Here is a 22,393-nt window from a genome sequence, read left to right on the forward strand (position 1 = left end):
ATTGTAGGCAAAAATTTAGTACAATTTCAATAGAAATATCCCTTTTTTTTCCCCTGAAAATACAGCAGTATTTGAAGGACTAATTTCTTTAAAGAAGAATAAGACATGATCTTTGCTTTTAAGTTGCTGAAAGTGAAGGTGTAATTCCTACATGTGACTCATTTAGGAGTTATATCTTTAGCTTCTGTTAGTATGGTGCTAAATTTGGAGATAGACATGTATACTCTAGTTGATAAAGTCAGTTTCTTAGCCCTGTTGCACAGTATTTCAAAACTTTTTATTCTAAGTACCTTTTTGGTTTTATTATTAGTTTTTTATAAAGATGGGGTCTCACTATGTTTCCCAGGCTGGTCTTGAATTCCTGGGCTCAAATGATCCTCTTGCTTTGGCCTCACAAAATGTTGGGATTACAGGTGTGAGCTACTGTACCTGGCCTATATTATTATTATTATTTGAGATGGAGTCTCGCTCTGTCGCCAGGCTGGAGTGCAGTGGTGCAATCTCCACTCACTGTAACCTCCACCTCCCAGGTTCAAGCGATTCTCCTGCCCCATCCTTCCGAGTAGCTGGGATTACAGGCATGCGCCGCCACGCCCAGGTAATTTTTGTATTTTTAGTAGAGACAGGGTTTCACCATATTGGGAAGGATGGTCTCGGTCTCTTGACCTCGTGATCCGCCCACCTCAGCCTCCCAAAGTGTTGGGATTACAGGCGTGAGCCACCGCTGCCCAGCCCTGTGTTATTTTTATGGTCATCAAAAAGGTAGCATTTGACCAGGTATTTGGCTGGTGGCTATTATGTGTGTGTGTGTGTGTGTGTGTGTATATATGTGTGTGTGTATGTATGTGTGTGTGTATATATATATAAAATAAAAAAATATATATATACAAATACATACCCATTTTAGAAAATTCGGAAAATATAGAAAAGAAAAAATTCAGGCTGGGCATGGTGGCTCATGCTTGTAATCCAGCACTTTGGGAGGCTGAGGTGGGCAGATCACCTGAGGTCAGGAGTTCAAGACCAGCCTGGCCAACATGGTGAAACCTCACCTCTACTAAAAATACAAAAAAATAGTTTGAGACCAGCCTGGCCAACATGGTGAAATCCTGTCTCTACTAAAAATACAAAAAATTAGCTGGCTGTAGTGAGCGGCGCCCGTGAGCTGAGATTGCGCTATTGCACTCCAGCCTGGGCAATAAGAGCAAAACCCCATATCAAAAACAAAAAAAAAACAAAAAAAAGAAAAAATTCAGCCATAATTACACCACCCAGAGAGGATCCTTATTATATTTCCTTCTAGTCCTTTCTTATATACATATGTAGATACATTACATATACTTTTGGATCTTGTATTCTCCATCTTATTTGTAAATAGTATTCTACGTAATGACTTCATATTTCCTTGGCACATGAGTGGTTTAAATCACTTTTATACATGAACAAATTCATAAAGTGGATATTTTTCAGATTTAGAATACATTTTTGTATCAGTGTTACAAAAGGAAGTGGTGGCTTATGAGTAATATATATATTTATAAAATTTATATTTACTTAAAGTTTCATTGTAGTTTAGCAGGTTTTTAACTTTCTTTATTACTTTACAGTTCTGAAGTTTATAGGTTAAACTTAGAACAAGGACGATACCTGAATCCTCTACAAACTGATGCTGCGTGAGTATTGTTTTAGTAATTCTGCTGTATACATTTTGACCAGGAGGTGGAGCCAGAGGCTCAGTTTGTTAACAAGTAACAAAATATTGCAATTAAGCAAAACTCCCAGCAACTTAGTTAAAAAGTACTGTTGAATTTATTCTCAGACGAAAAATTCACTGAAAGATCTGGTGATTACTTTAAAAATTAAATAAAAGCTTTTTTTCATCTGCTCAACTTTAAGTCAGTTAAAAATACTCAGTTTATTATTATTACTTGTAGTGTTCTTTAAATTTACATTCATGGTTTTGTTTTGTGATATTTTCTCCTGTGGAGAACTTTTGAATTAATTTGGAGTGCCATTTTAAAATTTTTATGCTCTGCTAGCGGACATTTAAGGATTTTAAAGGTTTCCTTTTATCATACATTATAGTCTACACATATGTATTATGCAGCAAAAATTTTTAGGAATGAATCCATCAGCATCATCATCACAACAAATAATAGCGATAAACACATTAGGAAAGCACTTTGTGCCAGGTGTTATTCAGTCATTTTACCTTTATTAACTCATTTTAAACTTAGAACAGATTTTTGTGGTAAGTACCATTTTACAGATAGGGCAGCTGAGGCTCAGGGAGGTAAGTAGTTTGCCCAAGGCCACACAACTAGTCAAGAGTGGAAGCTGGATTACTTCTCATTGTGTGTATGAAGAGCTTGCTGAATTTTTCGTATTGCTTTGAGAGGATTTTTAAAGGTTAGGTGAACATGTTATGATAAGAACCAAGTAAACTCCAATTTTTTTTTATTTCACATTGGCTAGAAATGCTTTTATTTTTATTAAAAAAAAAAAACTTGTAGTAGTAACTTCACAAATGCATTATATTGAGTGTCCTCTGTACCCCAGATACTGCTGAACACTTTGCAGTCTTTTTCATTTAATCCCCATAACTACCCCCTGAGGTAGGTGAAATATCCATTTTACAGAGAAAGAAAATGAGACTTAGAATGATGTACCCAGGACAAGCCTGTCAAGGCTCAGGATTGTCATGGTGATAGCGTGTGTTCTTTTAAGAATGTTACCTGCCTTGGAAGAAAATACCTTGAAAAATAGAGTGACCCTTTCTTCTCATGGTAGTGGAATAGTATTTCAGAAGGAAGTCCCTCCTTGTTTGTCACCTAGCAGGTAGAGTGTCACCCTGGGGATCAGAAACTCCAGTGACTGAGCCAAGCACTTAACCCTTTCATACCTTGGTGTTTTCCATTTGCAGATTAGTAAGAGAGAATCTGTGTGTCTTCTTTCTACTCAGAATTTGGGTTGACTGTTTATTTATTTAATATTCCTTCCCCACTAAAGTAGGTGCTAACTAATACTTACTTTCTTACTGCTTTCCTGTGTTAGGGAGAATAATGTTTGTGACATAAATTCAGTGCATGGCTTGTTTGCCACAGGAACCATAGAGGTAAGCATATGTTGACTTTATTTTTTAGAATATTTGTTTTAAATTTGATTGGAATTTTTATTTAAAGACTGAGTTGCTTGATTCCTTAGAGCAGGATGATAATGAGGTGATAGCTTGAACATCCTGTAGAGTAACATTCAGTAAATATTGAGATGAATGTACACAACATTTTTCTTTTAAATGATAATATCTTTGAATCAATGTCCTTCACACTTACCAATAGTTTTTTGTAGATTTGCATTTTTCACTGAAAACAGTGATACTCATAGTTTTAAAAAATGCAAATATGTCAGAAGCATGTAATTTTAAAAAGTGCCCTTTTATACCTTCCAGTCACCAAATCCTACACCCCAGAGGTAACACTTGAATGGTTTGGAGTAGTATCCTTTCAGATTTTTTCCTAAGTGCTATATGCCAATATGCACATGTGTACATACATATTTTTTAAAGTGGTTTACCAAACTGAAATTGTATTCTACTGTAGTTCTCCATTTGCTTTTTTTTTAGACATAACAGTATATAATATACATCTTATTGGTACTTATAATTACTTACAATGCTAAACTAGTTAAAAAAAAATTTACAGGCCAGGCGCAGTGGCTCACTAATCCTAGCACTTTGGGAGGCCAAGGCAGGCAGATCACTTGAGATCAGGAGTTTGAGACCAGCCTGACCAATATGGCGAAACACCGTCTCTACTAAAAATACAAAAATTAGCCGAGTGTGGTGGCGCACGTCTGTAATCCTAGCTACTCGGGAGGCTGAGGCAGGAGGGGCGGAGGTTGCAGTGAACGAAGATTGGGCCACTGCACTCCCGCCTGGGTGACAGAGCGAGACTCCGTCTCAAAAAAAAATGATAGTTTACAGATAGCATTCTGTTGTTTGTACTATAATTTATTAAACCAGTTTCATATGGATGGAATTAATGGTTGTTTTTTTTTTTTTACTAAAATTATTTTTATGTTGAGAGATTAATGCAGCCACAAAAAAGAATGAAAGCATGTTCTTTGCAGCAACATGGATGCAGCTGGAGGCTGTTACCCTAAGTGAATTAGGACAGGAACAGAAAACCAAATACCGCGTGTTCTCACTTACGAGTGGGAGCTAACCATTGGGTACTCATGGCCATAAAGATGACAACACCAGACACTGGGGATTACTGGATGGGGAAGGGAGGGAGGGAGGTGAGGGTTGAAAACTAACTGTTGGCTACTGTGCTCACTGCCTGGGTGACGGGATTAGTCACACTGCAAACCTCAGCATTATGCAATATACCAGTGTAACAAACCTGCACGTACCCCCAGAGTCTAACATAGAAGTTGAAGTTGTATTTTAAAAAAAGATTAATATTTGAAATGGGACACTGAGTTTGATCTGACAGATATTATGTAAAACTATGTTGAATGTGTTTGGATACCGTTATGTCTAAATCAAGCTTTCTCTTGGTAGTCAGGTTACTTGAGGGGAAGTTTTACAAGAGTTTCCCTGAGAAAATAGTTTTTAGGGTCCTTACAGGGCAGTCTAGGCTAGACACCAGGCAATGTGCTAAGAGAAGTTATGTATTAGAATGTGGCGCTCTTCCAGCAGCTGGTTTAAGACCAGCCTAGGACATGTTGAAGGGATAGGAGGTAGGGATGCTCAAAGACTGGGCTTCCAGAAATTCCTTGATTATTAGCAGCTTGCAGTTTCATAAGCATAGTCATATCAGGCTTAACAAATTCATTTTACATTGATTTTGATATTATATCTCAGATTTTAGTTTCTTCTTTAGTTCTTAGTTATCATAATATTGTTGTCAAACTAAATGTTTGCATTTTGTGCTTTTTGAAGTGCCTAAGAGTGGAGGTTTGGCAATGGAAATATTCAAATTTAGGTAATAGAAAATCAGTGTGCTTAAAAATACATTTTGTATTTACGCTGGAAGTTATCTGCATACCCATTTTGTGTTTTTGGAATGCAGCTTTTCTTTTTTATGTCCATAAAGTTTATTAACTCATTTTGAGAAGACATAGAAGACTAGACCATTTGGAATTACCTGCTGTAGTTTAAAAAGGTTTCCCTTCCTTTATTCATCTTTGCAACATACCTACTTGTAATAATATTAAAAGATTAATGAGGTCAGAACCTCCAAAGTATATTGAAGGTTTTGCTTTTAAGGTAGTTAATGTATTAAACAATCTTAAAACATCTTTATGTTTTTGTTTTATCATTACGAAATCAAATGATAGACAAGAATACAAAGTGAAAAGTGTAATTCCCTTCCGCCCTGTCCTATTCCTGTTTCCTTAGGTAAACACTGTTAATAATTTGCTCTGTATCCTCTCAGGTTTTTCTGTTTGCACAAGCATTTTTTAAAAAACACAAATGTTGGCTGAGTGTGGTGGCTCACGTCCGTCATCCCAGCTCTTTGGAAGTGCGAGTGGGTGGAACACTTGAGTCCAGGAGTTCGAGACCAGCCTGGACAACATGGCAACACCTCTTCTCTACCAAAAATCCAAAAATTAGACAGGCATGGTGCATACCATAGATGCAGCTACTGGGGAAGCTGAGGTGAGAGGATGGATTGAGCCCACAAGGTGGAGGCTGTAATACGCTATGATTGTGCTCTGCACTCCAGCTGGGTGACTGAACAAGACCTTGTCTCAAACACACAAACAACAACCCCTCATTTAAAAAAATAAATTGCTTTTTTGTGGACACAATTCTAGTACATGTATATTCACATCATTCTTTGTAATGGCTATTACTCAGTTTAAATGGACGTACTACAATTTCTCCATTCTGTTTTTTTTGAGACAGAGTCTTGCTTTGTTTCCCAGGCTGGACTCGGCTCACCGCAATGTCTGCCTCCCAGGTTCAAGCGATTCTCTTGCCTCAGGCTCCCGAGTAGGTGGGATTACAAGTATCTGCCACCACGCCCAGCTAATTTTTGTATTTTTAGTTGAGACAGGGTTTCACCATTGGCCAGGCTGGTCTCGAACTCCTGACCTTGGGCGACCAACCTACCTCGGCCTTCCAAAGTGCTGGGATTACAGGCATGAGCCACCATGCCCGGCCTGTTCTGTTTTTTTTTGGGATTTTTTTTTTTTTTTTTTTTTTTAGACGGAGTCTCTCTCTGTCGCCTAGGCGGGAGTGCAGTGGCACGCTCGGCTCACTGCAACCTCTGCCTCCCGGGTTCAAGCAATTCTCCTGCCTCAGCTTCCTAGTAGTTGGGATTACGGGCATGCGCCACTATGCCTGGCTAATTTTTTGTATTTTTTAGTAGAGACAGGGTTTCACTGTGTTAGCCAGGATGGTCTCGATCTCCTGACCTCGTGATCTGCCCATCTTGGCCTCCCAAAGTGCTGGGATTACAGGCGTGGCCACCGCGCCTGGCCGGGATTCTTCTTTTCATTAAAAAAAAATTTCCCCCAGCTTTTTATTTTTAAAAAGTTCACATCTTTGTAAAAGTTTAGTGATAACTTACATATATTTTGCATTTTCTTTTCCTATAAAAATGTACGTGTATTAAAAATGTTTTTTGAACCTTTTGAAAATAAGTTGCAGACATTATGATATTTCTTCCCTAAATACTTTACAATGGATTTCTTAAAAATAAGGACTTTTTCTATGAAATAAACAATGTTAATGTGGTTTATTTTTGTATGTGTTTTAAGGATTTCTTAGCAGCTGTTTTTTTTTTGAGAAGAAGTCTCGCTCTGTCACTCAGACTGGTGTGCAGTGGCACAATCTCGGCTCACTGCAACCTCCACCTCCTGGGTTCAAGCAGTTCTTCTGCCTTAGCCTCCCAAGTAGCTGGGATTACAGGCGTGCACCACATACCCGGCTAATTTTTTGTATTTTTAGTAGAAACGGGGTTTCGCCATGTTAGTCAGACTGGTCTCAAACTCCTGGCTTCAGGTGATCAGCCCGCCTCGGCCTCCCAAAGTGCTGGGATTACAGGCATAAGCCACCATGCCCCGCCTTCTACAGCTTTTATTTAAAATTGTTTTTCATTTGCTTAGGGTAGAGTGGAGTGCTGGGACCCAAGAACTCGAAACAGAGTTGGCCTGTTAGACTGCGCCTTAAACAGTGTCACAGCAGATTCAGAGTAAGTAGAAATTAATCTGCAATGTAAATGTTCATCAACTTTTAATTTAAGTAATGTGTCTATATTAAATTCAAATAAATTGCTACAGGATATCTGAAATTGTACTTTCCATGATTGTTTTTCATAATGATCCTCTCCTGTAAAAGCTCGCTAGTGAGTAAGCCAGATAGAATTTCTTTCCAAAATACTATACAGAAGGCCTTATTTCTTTAGTTGCTGTACGATTTTATTAAAACAATTACACTACAGGAATTTATATCCCAATTTTGTAGAATCTAGTGATAGAACCAGGAGTCCACCACAAAGTCCACAGAGGTGTGCTTTGAATTCTAAGGTGGAAGGAAGCAAGTGTTTTTTTAATATTTTCTTGTTCCTGTTTGCCTAATTTCTACATTTAAACCAATCAGAAGAGTTTTCACTATTATACATCCATTTACAGTTTTATGATTATTTCCTGAGAAAAGATACCTAGAACCTGAATTACTGGATTAAATAGCATACATGTTTTGAAGGTTTTTGGTACATTGCTAAATTGCCCTACAGAAAACATAACCTCAGGTTAAATGTCTGCCTGCATGCCCAGAGCATACATTGCTCACTCTCCTCAGCCTGGGACGTTCATCACAGCACTGCTAATAATAAATCTTAGAAAGAGCCTGAGGATATTGATTAAATAAAGCTTAGTAGAAATAATAGCTGACAGATAGTGCTTTCTATTTGCCAGGTACTGGGTCTAAGTTCTTTACATATATTAACTTATTTAATATGACAGCCCTTTGCTATAGGCACTGTTATTGTATTTATTTTACAGATGAAAAAAATATTCGTCAGTGGCATACATGTTATTCAGCCTTTAGGAATTATGTTGCAGAAGCATATTTATTACTAGGGAAAGGTGGTCCAAATGCGCCTGTCAATGGAAAAGCAAGCCATACTGTTGCCTATAGAGTGTTACCACATTGTTATCAGAAAAACAGTGAACACAAGTATAGTCATAGGAAGAAGGCTGGGTGTGATGTAAAAACTAGAGTTTTTTTGTTTTTTTTTTCTCTGATTTGGTTTTAGGTAATTTTATTTTTAAATTTTTTTTTTAATGCTTAGATTTTTTTTGTTTTTGTTTTCCCTACAAACCTTAGAAGCTGTCACTTCTAGGTGGAGCCAATACAATATGAGAAAGCAGTAAGTGTAAGTGTTGGATAGGGGAAGCAGGCTGTCATTATTTGCAGATGATGTAAGTTTCTCTGCCTGAGAAACTCAGGAGAGTAACTGAAAATCTGTAAGAACTAATATAGACCAGGCACGGTGGCTCACGCCTGTAATCCCAGCACTTTGAAAGGCCGAAGCTGGAGGATCACTTGAGGTTAGGAGTTCAAGACCAGACTGGCCAACATGGTGAAACCCTGTCTCTACTAAAAATACAAAATTAGCTAGGCGTGGTGGCGCATGCCTGTAATCCCAAGTACCCAGGAGGCTGAGGCAGGAGAATCGCCTGAACCCGGGAGGCGGAGGTTGCAGTGAGCCGAGATCGCCCCACCGTACTCCAGCCTGGGTAACAGAGCAAGACTCCATCTCAAACATAAATAAATAGGCTGGGCACGGTGGCTCATGCCTGTAATCCAGCACTTTCGGAGGCTGAGGCAGGTGGATTACCTGAGGTCGGGAGTTTGAGACCAGCCTGACCAACACGGAGAAACCCTGTCTCTACTAAAAATACAAAATTAGCTGGGCATGGTAGCGCATGCCTGTAATCCAAAGTACTTGGGAGGCTGAGGCAGGAGAATTGCCTGAACCCAGGAGGCGGAGGTTGCAGTGAGCCAAGATCATGCCATTGCACTCCAACCTGGGCAACAAGAGCAAAACTCCATCACAGACAAACAAATAAATAAATAAAGTGTTACCACATCGTTATCAGAAAAGCAGTGAACACAAACATAGTCATAGGAAGAAGGCTGGATATATACCCGAGTGTTAAAACTAGGGTTTTTTTTCTGATTTGGTTTTAGGTAATTTTACTTTTTTTTTTTTTTTAATGCTTTGCTTTTTTTTGTTTGTTTTCCCTACAAACCTTATAAGCTGTCACTTCTAGGTGGAACCAATACGAGAAGGCAATAAGTGTAAGTGTTGGATAGGGGAAGCAGGCTGTCATTTCCAGATGACATAAGTTTCTGTGCCTGAGAAACTCAGGAGAATAACTGAAAATCTATAAGAACTAATATAACAGTTAAATAAATTGGTTATAAAATGTTCAAAAATCAGTGACCTTGTTATTTATTAGCACTATCCAGTTAAAAAGATTATCAATGGAAAAACATTCTAATAACAACAAAAATTGTAAAACTCGATAAGAACATATATGGGCCAGGTGTGGTGGCTCACACCTGTAATCCCAGCACTTTGGGAAGCCAAGGTGGGCAGATCACTTGAGGTCAGGAGTTCAATACCAGCCTGGGCAACATGGTGAAAACCCATCTCTACAAAAATTAGCTGGGAGTGGCGGCGCACATCTGTAGTCCCAGCTACTTGGGAGGCTGAAGCAGGAGAATTGCTTGAACCGGAAGGTGGAGGTGGCAGTGAACTGAGATCATGCCACTGCACTCCAGCCTGGGCGATGGGAGTGAAACCCTGTCTCCAAAAAAAATATGTGAAGAAAATGACAAAGGAATAAGTAGAGAAATATATCACTATACTGAAAGAAATGATTAAGTATACTTTGAAGAGTAAGTGACTAAAGTTGCTGTGCATATGAGGCTTCGAGGTTCCCACAGGTGCCCCAGCGCAGTTACAGGCTCAAGCTCTAGGTGGCAGAAGAGACCTGATGATGCCGACATCCAACAGCCAGGACTCTAGGTCCTGGGCCAAGGGCATGTGGACGATAGGATTGATAGCAATATTGTCCACTTCTGACTTGTCGCCTGGCACTCTTTCCACTGGAGATCATTGCTTTTGGTGCTGATTGGCTTGATTGGTATGTGAGAGGCATATTCTAGAGTCGTGGCCATAGCATTCACTCTGTCTTTGGTACTTTCAGAGGCTCTAGGGTTCCCATTTGAGGATTAGTCTTTTATTTTAGCTGAACTTGGCTAATTTTAAAGTGGAAATGGTGTACCCATGTCCAAACAAAACTATTTCTTCTTAAGTATAAAAGGGGACGTTTCTATAAATACCTTATTCTGGCTTAATTAAAATGGAAGAAAGAAGTAGATTACGTTTTGTATATAAAGTGTAACTTTGATTATGAAAGTTTGAATATAATTACCATTTACTTACTATTTTTGAAACAGGGTCTTGCTCTGTTGTCCCAAGAGAGCTCCACTGCAGTGCAGTGGAATGATCACAGCTCACTGCAGCCTTGACCTCCCAGGCTCAAGCAGTCTCTTGCCTCAGCCACCCAGGTAGCTGGGACAACAGGTGTGTGCCACCACAACTGGCTATTTTTTTTTTTTTTAATTTTTTGTAGAGATGGTGTCTCACTGTGTTACCCAAGCTGGTCTTGAATTCTTGGCCTCAAGAAATCCTCCCACCTCAGCCTCCCAAAGTGCTGGTATTACAGGTGCGAGTCATCTTACCAGGCTGCAGTTACCTTTTAAACAGAAGGCTAGAAATGTGATTTCCCCCCATTAGATTTGAAGTGAAGACTAATAATGAACTTGTTACTTGGAAGGAGGTTTGGCCGTATATTCATGAAGCATGAATATTTTGCTTTTCAGGATAAACAGTTTACCAACAATCTCTGCTTTGAAATTTAATGGTGCCTTGACCATGGCAGTTGGAACAACCACAGGGCAGGTAAATATGTTTAATTTGGAAACTTCACATGTAAGTTGGTATTTCAGTGGTGTGTGTATGCGTCATGAGAAATACACTGCAGGAACAGAAAATGAGATCATACTATTTTAGCCAGACCAGAGGGTATTCCAGAATGCTGGATTCTTCCACACCTTGAGAAATCTTGACTCTTGCCTTGGTCAGTCTGCGGTGCTGTGGACTTAGAGCTGCAGTGGGATAGGCCTGCACTACCACACCTGGCTAATTTTTTGACTTTTTGTAGAGACAGGGTCTCACTGTGTTGCCCAAGCTGGTCTTGAACTCCTGGGCTCAGGCGATCCCCCCACCCTTGGCCTCACAAAGTGTGGGGATTACAGGCGTGAGCCACCGGGCTTGGCCATAGGTATTCTCTTGTTAGTGGTTTGGAACAGCATTTTTCAGAGTCTATGCAACAGAATTCTCTGGTCAGACAGTCTTGGGGGTCTGCCAGACTTTTACTCTTGAAGATTGACAGTGGGTTTCAATACTTTTTTAATGAAGGCTCTCAGGAATTCTTGCAGACAAGAAATATGTTTAATAAATATTTCCAAAATTTGTGTGTTCAAGGAACTTTTTTTTTTTTTTTTTTAAATATAGCATCATTAACTACAGCACATGCCATGAGTGGTCAGCAGAACATGCATTAGCAGTGCTAGTCTGAGGAGTACTTCTTTCTTTCCTTCAAGGCAGAGCCTGTACACTTGCCTCCTACAAGAGGTCTGAAACCCTGCCTTGGAGGATTTGCTTTCTTTGTCATCATGGGCTAGAGGGCATCTGTCACCTGGGACTTAATCCTAGGGGAGCTTTCCCAGGCTTCCTTGCCTCTAATGACAGGGGTCCGAAGAGATTCCCCCTTCTCCCAAGAAGTCACAGCCTTGCCACCACCATCTGTCTTGATCTACTAGGACTGTTCCTGATTATGTCTTTCATTTTTGCTTATATCTGTTGCTATGACACTGCCTGGTACATAGGCCCTCAGTATGTATTTGTTGAACAAATGAAATTCTTATGGGCTTTCATTTTTTGTTCTTTCTTAGTATGTTCAGTAGCTCTTACAAATTAATCTTGAGGTTGAATTCATAAAATGTATACTCTAAGGATTATTTAAGAGATCTTTCTGGAAAGAATCTCAAATCTCAGCACCTTGAGTAAGGGTGTTCATTGTGTTCATAACTAAGTGATGAAGCAAATGGCTGCCATTATTCTCACTTACAGATATTTCCTTTGAAGATAAAATGTCTAGTTTGTTTAAACAGAAATAATTTTTTTTCAGGTTTTATTATATGACCTTCGATCTGATAAGCCATTGCTAGTTAAAGATCACCAGTATGGGCTGCCCATTAAGTCCGTTCATTTCCAGGATTCATTAGATCTGATTTTGTCTGCTGACTCTCGAATTGTCAAGATGTGGAATAAGAACTCCGTATGTATTTTTGGTTGAAATTACTTGCTTCTTTATTTGCAGGTGTTCCGAATGATCCTTTCCTCTCCCTTTCCTTTTTTATGTGGGTTATTGGGAAAGAGATACTGAATATACATTTGGGAACTTAGCGGGAGGTCAGTTACTTTTGGATAGATAATATCCATATTTAGATAAGATACTCATGATTGCTTTCCTTCTGTTAAGAAGTTTTCCCGATTATCTAGAATTGGCATGCATTTTAGATGTTAAGTTAGGTAGAGAGAAAATCGTGGTTTACAGAAGTTGATCTATGACCCGAGAAACCCCCTAGATATTGAGATTCCCTCACAGGTGTAGGAAAAGTCTTAAGAGCCACTAATTATCCTTCCATGCATGTTGGTATTATTACATATCTCAAATTCATGCTTTTCCTATTTGATTTTTATTTTTTGAGACAGAGTTTTGCTCTGTCGCCCAGGCTGGAGTGCAGTGCCATGATCTCAGCTCACTGTAACCTCCGCCTCCCAGTTTCAAGCAATTCTCGTGCCTTAGCCTCAGAGTAGCTGTGATTACAGGTGCATGTCACCATGTCCAGCTAATTTTTGTATTTTTAGTAGCGACGGGGTTTCATCATGTTGGCCAGTCTGGTCTTGAACTCCTGGCCTCAAATGATCCGCCTGCCTCGACCTCCTGAAGTGCTGGGATTACAGGCGTGAGCCACCTCACCTGGCCTTAAAAGCTATATTTCTTAAGAATATTTTGATGGTCCTTCTCCTCAGCTCTAAATGTCATTTGAAATGTAACAAAATCCTATATTGCTGGTTTTAATCTGTCTTCTGCTTTTCATTTTTCATTTTAAAACCTAAGTATTTTGAGAGAATAGTAAAAAGTTGATCAAATAAATGGGAAAAATGCATTCAGTATAGCTATGTTTTTAAGAGTTCTTTGCATTTAATTCATTAGAAACTTGGCATTTTTAATTTAAAAACAGATCACTTTAAAAAAATTCCTATTTGTGATGAAGTTGGGTGGACGGTCCACCAGCCTGAGCAGTTCATGCCTAAGCGCAAGTGCCCGTCTATTCCGTGGGGGCTGCCTGTGCTCAGGCACACATGCTACAGACAGCCCCTCACAGTTCAGCTGCCTGTTGAGTCTCTGGCTTTCTGGGCTGTTACTTTGGTTTTTTAAATTTCATTTTGTTAATTCCTGAAGTATGGGTCTTTCTTGGCTTCTTTTCCTTTTTTCTCTGGATCTGTCCTGGAGACCAGAGGTGTGTTCTACATCCCTGAGGCCCTCACCTAATTCATAGGTTCTGGTGACTTTATGTTACAGAGAAGAACATAAAGAAAAGACAGGCTTTCAGTCTTTCTAAATTCTTGGAAGAATTGCCCTGATGATTGCCCAGGAAGTGTCTATGCTGTCTGCTTTGTTGGCTTTGAGTTTGAAGGATTTTGAGGGCTTTTTTAAGGAAGATTCATGATCTTAGACCAGGACTTTCTCTGCTCTTTTTCTGGCAATTCAAACTAATTGATATTAAAACAATATTTATTTTTAATACTACAAATGCATATGTTTTTATTCTTAAAAATTCATAAAACACTGGTAAAGTAGAAGTTATTTATCCTGGACCTGGCTTTCATCCAACCAAAGGGAGAGACTGTTAGTAATCTGGATGTATCTTTCCAGACCCTTTAACTTCTGCATAGTTTCCATCATGTGGAGTATTATCACCTTCGACACCTTTTTGTCGTTGCTCCGTGCCATTATAATTCCTTTCCCTTTGCTTCCTGGTTTCCCCTCTTTTCCTTCCTCTTTCAGTGGGAACTTGAGAAGAACAGGAGGTAGCTGTGTGAATTTCACTGTTAGTCTTGGGTTAGGACTTGGCCGTGTTCTTCATCGGACACAAACCATCTTGTCTGTGCTCTAACACTGCTCTTTTTCGCCGTGGACACTCAGTCCATCCTAGTGTCAGACTTTGCATAATGAGTTACAAATGCAAGAGCTGGCAGAAATTTTCAACATCACTTCTTGAAATCATCACACTGTAATTGCTACAGTAAATTTTATTTTGGCATTTTTTTTGTTTCTTATGACTAAAGACTTCCTCTTGACTAACACCCACGTTACTTGGTTTTGCCTGACTTGCTTACCTTGTTTATCTTTCTCATCACCTTTTTCTACACCCACCTTCTTAGCATCTTTTTCTTTTACTTTCCTTCTCTTAATTTTTAAAAGATAAAACACTTTTCCCCTGACAGTTAAAATAGAAATGGTTTAGCCCTAACTACATAGTAACTAACACTTAAGTATTTGTAGGATTTCATTTTGTATTTCATATCCATTGTCTCACTTGATCCTCCTCAAAACCTTGCAGTGCAGGCATGGCAGTGTTGTCCTCATTTTCCATGCTGGCCATCTCTCTCCTCTGATTGGTTTCTTTTTTCTTTTCTTTTCCTTTCCTTTCCTTTCCTTTCCTTTTTCTTTTCTTCCCTTCTTTCCATTCTTTTCTTTCCTTTCTTCCTTCCTTCCTTCCTTTTCTTTCCTTTCTTTTCTTCCTTTCTTTCTTTTTTTTTTGGGCAGAATCTCACTCTCTCGCCCCAGGTTGGAGTGCAGTGGTGCTATGGTGCAGTGGTGCAGTGGTGCACCCTCCGCCTCCTGGGTTCAAGCAGTTCTGCCTCAGCCTCCCTAGTAGCTGGGATTACAGGTGCAGGCCACAACGCCCGGCTAATTTTTGTGTTTTTAGTAGAGTCAGAGTTTCACCATGTTGGTCAGGCTGGTCTTAAACTCCTGATCTCAAGTAATCTCCACGCCTCAGCCTCCCAAAGTGCTGGTATTACAGGTGTGAGCCACTGCTCCCAGCCGTCTTCGGATTTCTTTCAATACAAGTTAAGCTGGGTACACTTCACAGATTATGAGAGACTTTTTTTTAAAGTTGATGCATAATTCAAACTTCATCTTTTCTTGCCATGTTGACATTATCTTTAAAATGTTGTAATTTTTCTTTTTTTTGGACAGGTCACTTCTCCTCAGGCCTGTTTCTTCATCTATAAAATGGGATTTTTTGATAAATTGATAAGATAAATTCTCTAAGATTTTTAAGAATTTAAATTTTGTATTTGAAGTAGGCTATTTTATTTCTTTACATAGGAGTAGATGGTTGAGTTACAGCTTCAGTTTGACATTGCCAAAGTTGTTGTTCTTTAATTTTTAATAATTCATTTTTGCTTGCTATTTTCAGGGGAAAATATTTACTTCCTTGGAGCCAGAGCATGACCTTAATGATGTTTGTCTCTACCCCAACTCAGGTATGCATTCTGTAGTGAACGTTCAGTGAGACAAATAAAAAGGCTATACTTTTTTAGATTTTAAACCCATTTTATTTCTTAAGATAGAATTTGGCTTTGTCAGCACAATTCTTGGATATTTAACTTACTTAGAAAAATTAAGAGCAGGAAGTGGTGTGGATGATTCAGAAAATGGTACTCTTAATGACTCAGTGCTCAGCCCGCCCAGCTATTAGTGGAACGTGGTAACAGCATACAGGTAGGAGGCAGGTGAAGTGCTATTTTAGTGTGCTCTTTAGCTCTTTTATGTGATTAGTAATAGTGTGTGGAAATTGAGGGTAGAGATTTGGAGAAAGCTAGATTGCCTGATAATATACAGATGGCTCATGAAGCCATAGGTTTTGTAAATTCTAAGTTGTATGCTATTCAGCAATTTACATGTTAGGTTTCAAAATTTAACAATGCATTCAAGGCAAATCTGTGAAGAATTTCAGAGTATGGGAGAAAAATGAGAATAGTTTCTACTCTGAGGGCAGAGGTACTCAGATCATCCTGATTGAGAGAAGTAAGGCAGAGCTTGAGAACTCCTATCACGTTTGTGCAAAGAGTACTTTGACAGCTTGCTGGAGAGAGAGAGCTTTTACCCTGACCACCGAGAGCAGAGCAGTGAGAAGATTTTGCTTTGCGTTGAGCTGGAGTGCCGAGTGAGATTTGGTTAGGTGGAGTTGGGGGGCTGAGGTGATTCTCATGGGAGAGCAGTCCAAGATGACCAAAAAGGATGGGCACAGAGGGCTCGGTTGGGGTGGGGAGGAGTGTCCTGTGCCTGAGCTGTGGTGGCTCTGGGAAGGCTGAAGTGGGAGGCAGAGAGTGGCGGGTGGTAGAGGGTTGGGCATGATGTGCTAAATGTCTTGGGCTCCGTGTGCTGTCAGAGAGGACTTGTTCCGACTGTGCTTTCAGAGGCAGGTCTACCCACTGTGCAAAGGGTAGATTGGTTTTGAACAAAAGTGCCTCGGAAGTAACTGATATTCTGAGCTGAGATGGGGAGCACAGGTGAGAGAGCAAGTTTGGAAAGATTATGGCTTCTTTTTCTAACGTGTGAGGATTAGGAGGTGACAGGACAGTGGCAGTATCTGGCACTATCTGGCTTCCCATCAAAATCATCTGCACAGCTTTAAAGGTACAGCTCCCTTGACCTTATACTAGGTGTACTCACTCATAGTGTCTATGGAAAGGGCTTAGAAATGTGTGGTTTTTTTTTTTTTTTTTGAGTTGGAGTCTCGCTCTGTCACCCAGGCTGGAGTACAGTGGCACAGTCTCTGCTCATTGCAACCTCTTCTCCTGGGTTCAAGCGATTCTCATGCCTCAGCCTCCTGAGTAGATGGGACTACAGGCACGCACCACCACGCCTGGCTGATTTTTGTATTTTTAGTAGAAATGGGGTTTCACCATGTTGGCCAGGCTGGTCTTAAACTCCTGACCTCAGGTGATCCACCTGCCTCCACTTCCCAAAATGCTGAGATTACAGATGTGAGCCACTGCGCCTGGCCAGAAACGTGTATTTTTAACATACTTCCCAATGGATTCTTAGGCAGCAAGCCCTGAACTGATCCGCAGACTTGTGCTTGGGAGGCATGTCTGGCGTCCAGTAGAAAATGTGGTCTTGGGATAAGCAGGTCTGTAGATAGAAAGTTTTGCAATTATCCCAGAAGTGGTGGGAATGAATGAGATTACTGATAGGGAAAGCTGGGAGTGAGATAAGTGAGCAGGAGCTGGTTCATTTGGGAGAATGAGGGGGAGGAGCCAGCTGAGAAACTGGATGGGAATGGACAGAACGACAGTGCCAGGCCCCACAGTTTTTGAAGTATGGAAGAGATTCAGTGGGCACTGCTTAGCAACTACTAAGGATTACAGAAGTTGGAGCAGGAAGGAAAGAACTAAGATTGATTGCATGCTGCTGTTATCAATCTGGATGATGGATGCTATAATACAAACTTATTTAATCTTTTATAACTGTGTAGTCAGTGGTCCATGGCTTTTTTTTTTTTCTTTTTTCTTTCTTTCTGTTTTTTTCTTACCTCTTAAGGGGTCAGAAAAATTGGGTAATTCATTCAGGGTTGGTCACCCAGCTGGTGTGTGGCAGAGCCTCAGTTAGAACCCAGCCTTCCTGTTTCTGGTGCCCATGCTGTTTTTTCTTTTTTCTTTTTTTTCTTTTTTTCTTTTTTTTTTTTTTTTTTGAGACAGAGTCTCCCTCCGTCCCCCAGGCTGGAGTGCAGTGGCGCAATCTCAGCTCACTTCAACCTCCCCCTCCTGGATTCAAGCGATTCTCCTGCCTCAGCCTCCTGAGTAGCTGGGATTACAGGTGCCCGCCACCACGCCCGGCTAATATTTGTATTTTTAGTAGAGACAGGGTTTCACCACGTTGGTCAGGCTGGTCTCGAACTCCTGACCTCGTGATCTGCCCGCCTCAGCCTCCCTAAGTGCTGGGATTACAGGCGTGAGCCACCGTGCCCAGCTGCCCATGCTGTTTCTAATTGCACACTGCTCTCCCAAGAAAGATGAGAAACCCTGGACTTTATAATTTGCATTTCATCTGTGATAGTTGAGAGAATTTTATTATAATCATGGGAGTAAAGTGAAATTCTGGTGAGCTCAGGAATAGACTGCAGCTGAGGATGCTGGGTCCTAGTTAGGGTATTGAAATGACCTACACCAGGGTGTGGGCTAAGTAGGTAAGTGAGTAAATCAGGTGGAGCTGAGGTTGGGGCAAGGGTGATGAGCAGGGATAGTGCGACTGGGGGAGTGACAGTTTGAAGGGCACAGAGAGTGGGGAGAGAAAGAGTCTTACCTTGGGCTGTACAGCTTGGTAGCCACTAGCCACTCGTGGGCATTGACATGTACTGTGAGGATAAAATATACATTGGATTTAAAAGACATTCTATGAAAAAAGGATGTAAAATAGATCATTAATAATTTTCTATTAATTACATGTTGAAATGAAAATATTTTAGACATGTTGGATTAGTAAAATATATTAAAATTAATTTTACCATTTTTAAAAATGTGGCTACTAAAAATTTTAAAATCACATATGTGGTTCACATGCTCTTTCCATTGGACAGTGCTGGTCTAAACTGGGAGAGCTTCAACCCTTGAGGATGCTGGTAAGGTTTAGTAGTGCTTGTGCCTGGCCCAGTGTAGTGGGGATTGTTGAGCCTGGTAGGCTGCCTCAGTTTTTCCATTGTAACCAAGAATATAGAAGCCCAAAGAGACACCTGCTGAAATGAGTGCCAATCTGTTGGCCCCCGCAGGCTGTGTGCCTAAACAGCTTCTCCAGGAGGCAGGGCTGGAGGGTGAACTCTTGTGGGCAACTTGATTTCTCAGGTCAGTTTTTGTGCATCTCTTCCCCCACCTTTAATGGCTGTAAAGATCTATTAACCCACAAAGGGTGTGACTACTTGGCAAAGAAGCCTCTTTCTGAGAAATACTCAGGCTCAGACTGTTGAGGAACCCATTCTTGAAATGCCACCACTGATGACAGTGGTTGGAATCACAAGGACAAGGAGAGGAGGGAGGCTGATGTTAGCAGTGCATGTTGTTACCCAGGTGACTGCTGAGGAAGAGACTTAAAATGGATTGAGAGGGTGCTGATAATTCAACTACACATCTCTGGAATGCTGATTTTATTTTTTCGCCTGGTCTGTATTTATTTATTTTTTCAGAGACAGGGTTTCACTTTGTCGCCTAAGCTAGAGTGTAGTGGCACAATTATAGCTCACTGCAGCCTTGAACCCCTGGGCTCGAGCGATCCTGCCTAGGCCTCCTGAGTAGCTGAGGCTACAGATACGCACCATCACGCTGGCTCTCCCCTGGCCTCACGATAAAAATTTAAATGATGTGTCATTTAAAATGGCATAAAAATTGTAAAAATAAGCATGCTTTTAAATGAAATTTAAAAGTGTTTCTCTCTGGGAAAAACGCCCAGAACACTTATTTAATGAAGATTGTTGTGGCCTAGCGCAGTGGCTCACGCCTGTAATCCCATCATGCCTATAATCCTGAGGCAGGAGGATCACTTGAGGCCAGGAGTTCAAGACCAGCCTTGTCAACACAGCAAGACGCTGTCTCTACTAAAAATAAATAAAAATAGCAGGAAGCAGTGGCACACGCCTGTAGTCCCAGATACTCTGAGGGCTGAAGCAGGAGGATCGCTTGAGCCCAGGAGTTTGAGTTTATAGTGAGCTGTGTGATCTTGAAACTAACTGTACTCTTGCCTGGGTGACAAAGCAAGACCTAAAAAAGAAATTATCTTGCTAACATTTTAATTGTAGAAGCATTTATAGCACAGTGATTTTAATAGTTACTTATTAAAGTAATATTTATGAAGAAATGTTTGACAATTTGGTCAGAAAACATTCTTAATGAGTAGCATTTTAAAAAGTCTATTTGGCAAACTGACCTATAGGCCAAATCCAGTCCACCACTTGGTAATTTGCAGCCTTTGAGTTAAGAATGGATTTTACATTTTTAAATGGTTGGAAAAAAAAATCTAAGAAGAGTAATATTTTATGACATGGAAATTCAAATTTTTGTGACTGAAATTCAGATTTCAGTGTCTTTCAGCATAAAGTTTTATGTGAACACAGCCACCCTTGTTCGTTTATACATTGTCCATGTGGCTTTTGCAGCACTGTGGCAGAGGTGAGTAGTTTTAACAGTGACCAGGTGGGCTGCAAAGCCTGAAGTGTGTACTGCCTGGCCCTTTACAGAGACAGTTTGCTGACCCCTGGTCCATATTACTAATATAAACAAAAATGGTCACTTTATCCACAGTATTTAATTATGAAGAATTTCAGGCCAGGCACAGTGTCTCATGCCTGTAGTCCTAGTACTTTGGGAGGCTGAGGCGGGTGGATCACTTGAGGTCAGGAGTTCGAGACTAGCCTGGCCAACGTGGTGAAACCCTGTCTCTACCAAAAATACAAACTTAGCTGAGCGTGGTGGCAGGTGCCTGTAATCCCAGCTACTCAGGAGGCTGAGGCGGGAGAATTGCTTGAAACCAGGAGGCGGAGGTTGCAATGAGCCGAGATCATGCCACTGCTCTCCAGCCTGGGCGACAGAGCAAGACTCTGTCTCAAAAAAAAAAAAAAAAAAATCCAAACATACAGAAAAGTTGAAAAACTGGTAGAATGAACATCTTTATATTCTCTCCTCAATGTTTGTTATTGTTGTCTTCACCATAATTGATTTATTTATCTCTGTGCTTCTGTGGTTGTTGTGGTTTCTTTGTGGAATCACTTGAAAGCCAGCTGCAGACATGGTGGCACTCGCCTGCACCGAGGGTGGCATTGATCTCCTGAAAATCATTGAAATTATTAGGTCCCTTATTGTGCCTAATAAAAATGGCAGCCCTTTTCTAATATTATCTTACATCCAGTCCATTTTCAGGTTTTCCTAATTGTTCCCCATATGCTCTTTTTTAGTTAGGTGTGGTTTTTTTTTTTTTTTATGTTTTTTTGAACCAGGATATAATTGAGGTTGTGTGTTACATTTCGCTGTTGTATATCTTTAGTTTCTTTCAATCCAGAACAGTCCCCCACATGTTTTTCTTTTCTTCTCCATGACGTTGACTTTTCAAAGATCAGGCCAGTGGTCTCAGAATATCCTTCATCCTCGATTTATGTGATTTTTTTTTTTCTCATGATGTTGTTTAACTTGATCTCTACCGTGTATTTTTTCTAAAACAGAAGTTAAGTCTAAAGACTTCATTAAGTTTAGATTAAATTTGGGGCAAGAGTAATGTGCAGGCTGCTGGGGTCTCCAGGTCGTTGCAGTATTGGAGAGGGGTAAGGTTGATCCCATTGTTAAGTGATGTCGTCATTACAAAGTACAGTTTCTTGCAAACCAGCAACTTTAAGCATGATGTTTTGGACAAAGGAATGACTGTTACTAATAACTCATAAGAGGTTAATCAAGAGTAGAAAAGCTAGCCAAATAATTTATTTCATAAGAGAGCAGGCAGAACAAGACCCGTAGGCGCCCCTTTGTGGCTTGGATCTGAGTGTGGCGGATGATTGCGCTCCGCTTTTCCTTGCTTTCCCACACCTTTTCCTCCCGTTCAACTCTTTGTGTCTGGTGCTTAATCATTGTGGGCTTAATCATAGTTTAGAAAAGCTGAAACTGTCTTTCTTTTTTCTTTTCACTTACTCATTTTGGAGTAATTGAAGCATAATCATGATTATGGTTTTGTAATATTTTTCTTATACCAAGGCTGCTCAGTATATTGGGAAATGGTTCTGCCTTCCTGCCTTGTTCAGGGCCCTGCTCCTATGGCTCATCAGCCACCTGTACAGTGAGCAGCTGCTCCATGCCGGTCAGGGCACTTGAAGAGACAGCATGGCTCTATGACTTGGGTGTGCATCAGATTCATGACACGGGGAGCTTGTAAAGCTTACATGTGTCTTGAGTCCCACTCCAGACCTGTGGAATCAGCATCGGTGGTTTCAGAACCATGGTAGAGAGAAAAGAACAGGGGCACTGGACTCAAGAAAGACCCAATTCAGACTTAATAGTGGTAGAAATTACCCAGCCTCGGAATTCTCACCTGCCTTACAGGACTGTTGAAGACTACCTGTACTGATAAGTGTGAAATAGCCTTTTATTCCGTCAGTGCCTTCTAAATACATGGAAAACTGTTGGAG

General features: G+C 40.4%; 1 protein-coding gene across 1 annotated transcript in view; it reads left to right on the top strand.

Moving 5' to 3' along the window:
• The window catches only part of NOL10 (nucleolar protein 10), a 117,199-nt gene that overhangs the window by 20,166 nt on the left and 74,640 nt on the right, over window positions 1-22,393 (top strand). Inside the window, exons 7-12 of the mRNA XM_031008168.3 lie at window positions 1,608-1,673; window positions 3,055-3,115; window positions 7,120-7,205; window positions 10,913-10,991; window positions 12,283-12,432; window positions 15,650-15,716. Coding sequence (XP_030864028.1) covers window positions 1,608-1,673; window positions 3,055-3,115; window positions 7,120-7,205; window positions 10,913-10,991; window positions 12,283-12,432; window positions 15,650-15,716 — 509 coding nt within the window. The remainder of the gene's footprint in view (window positions 1-1,607; window positions 1,674-3,054; window positions 3,116-7,119; window positions 7,206-10,912; window positions 10,992-12,282; window positions 12,433-15,649; window positions 15,717-22,393) is intronic.

Source organism: Gorilla gorilla, chromosome 12, assembly GCF_029281585.2.
Source record: "Gorilla gorilla gorilla isolate KB3781 chromosome 12, NHGRI_mGorGor1-v2.1_pri, whole genome shotgun sequence".
Lineage (NCBI taxonomy): Eukaryota > Metazoa > Chordata > Mammalia > Primates > Hominidae > Gorilla > Gorilla gorilla.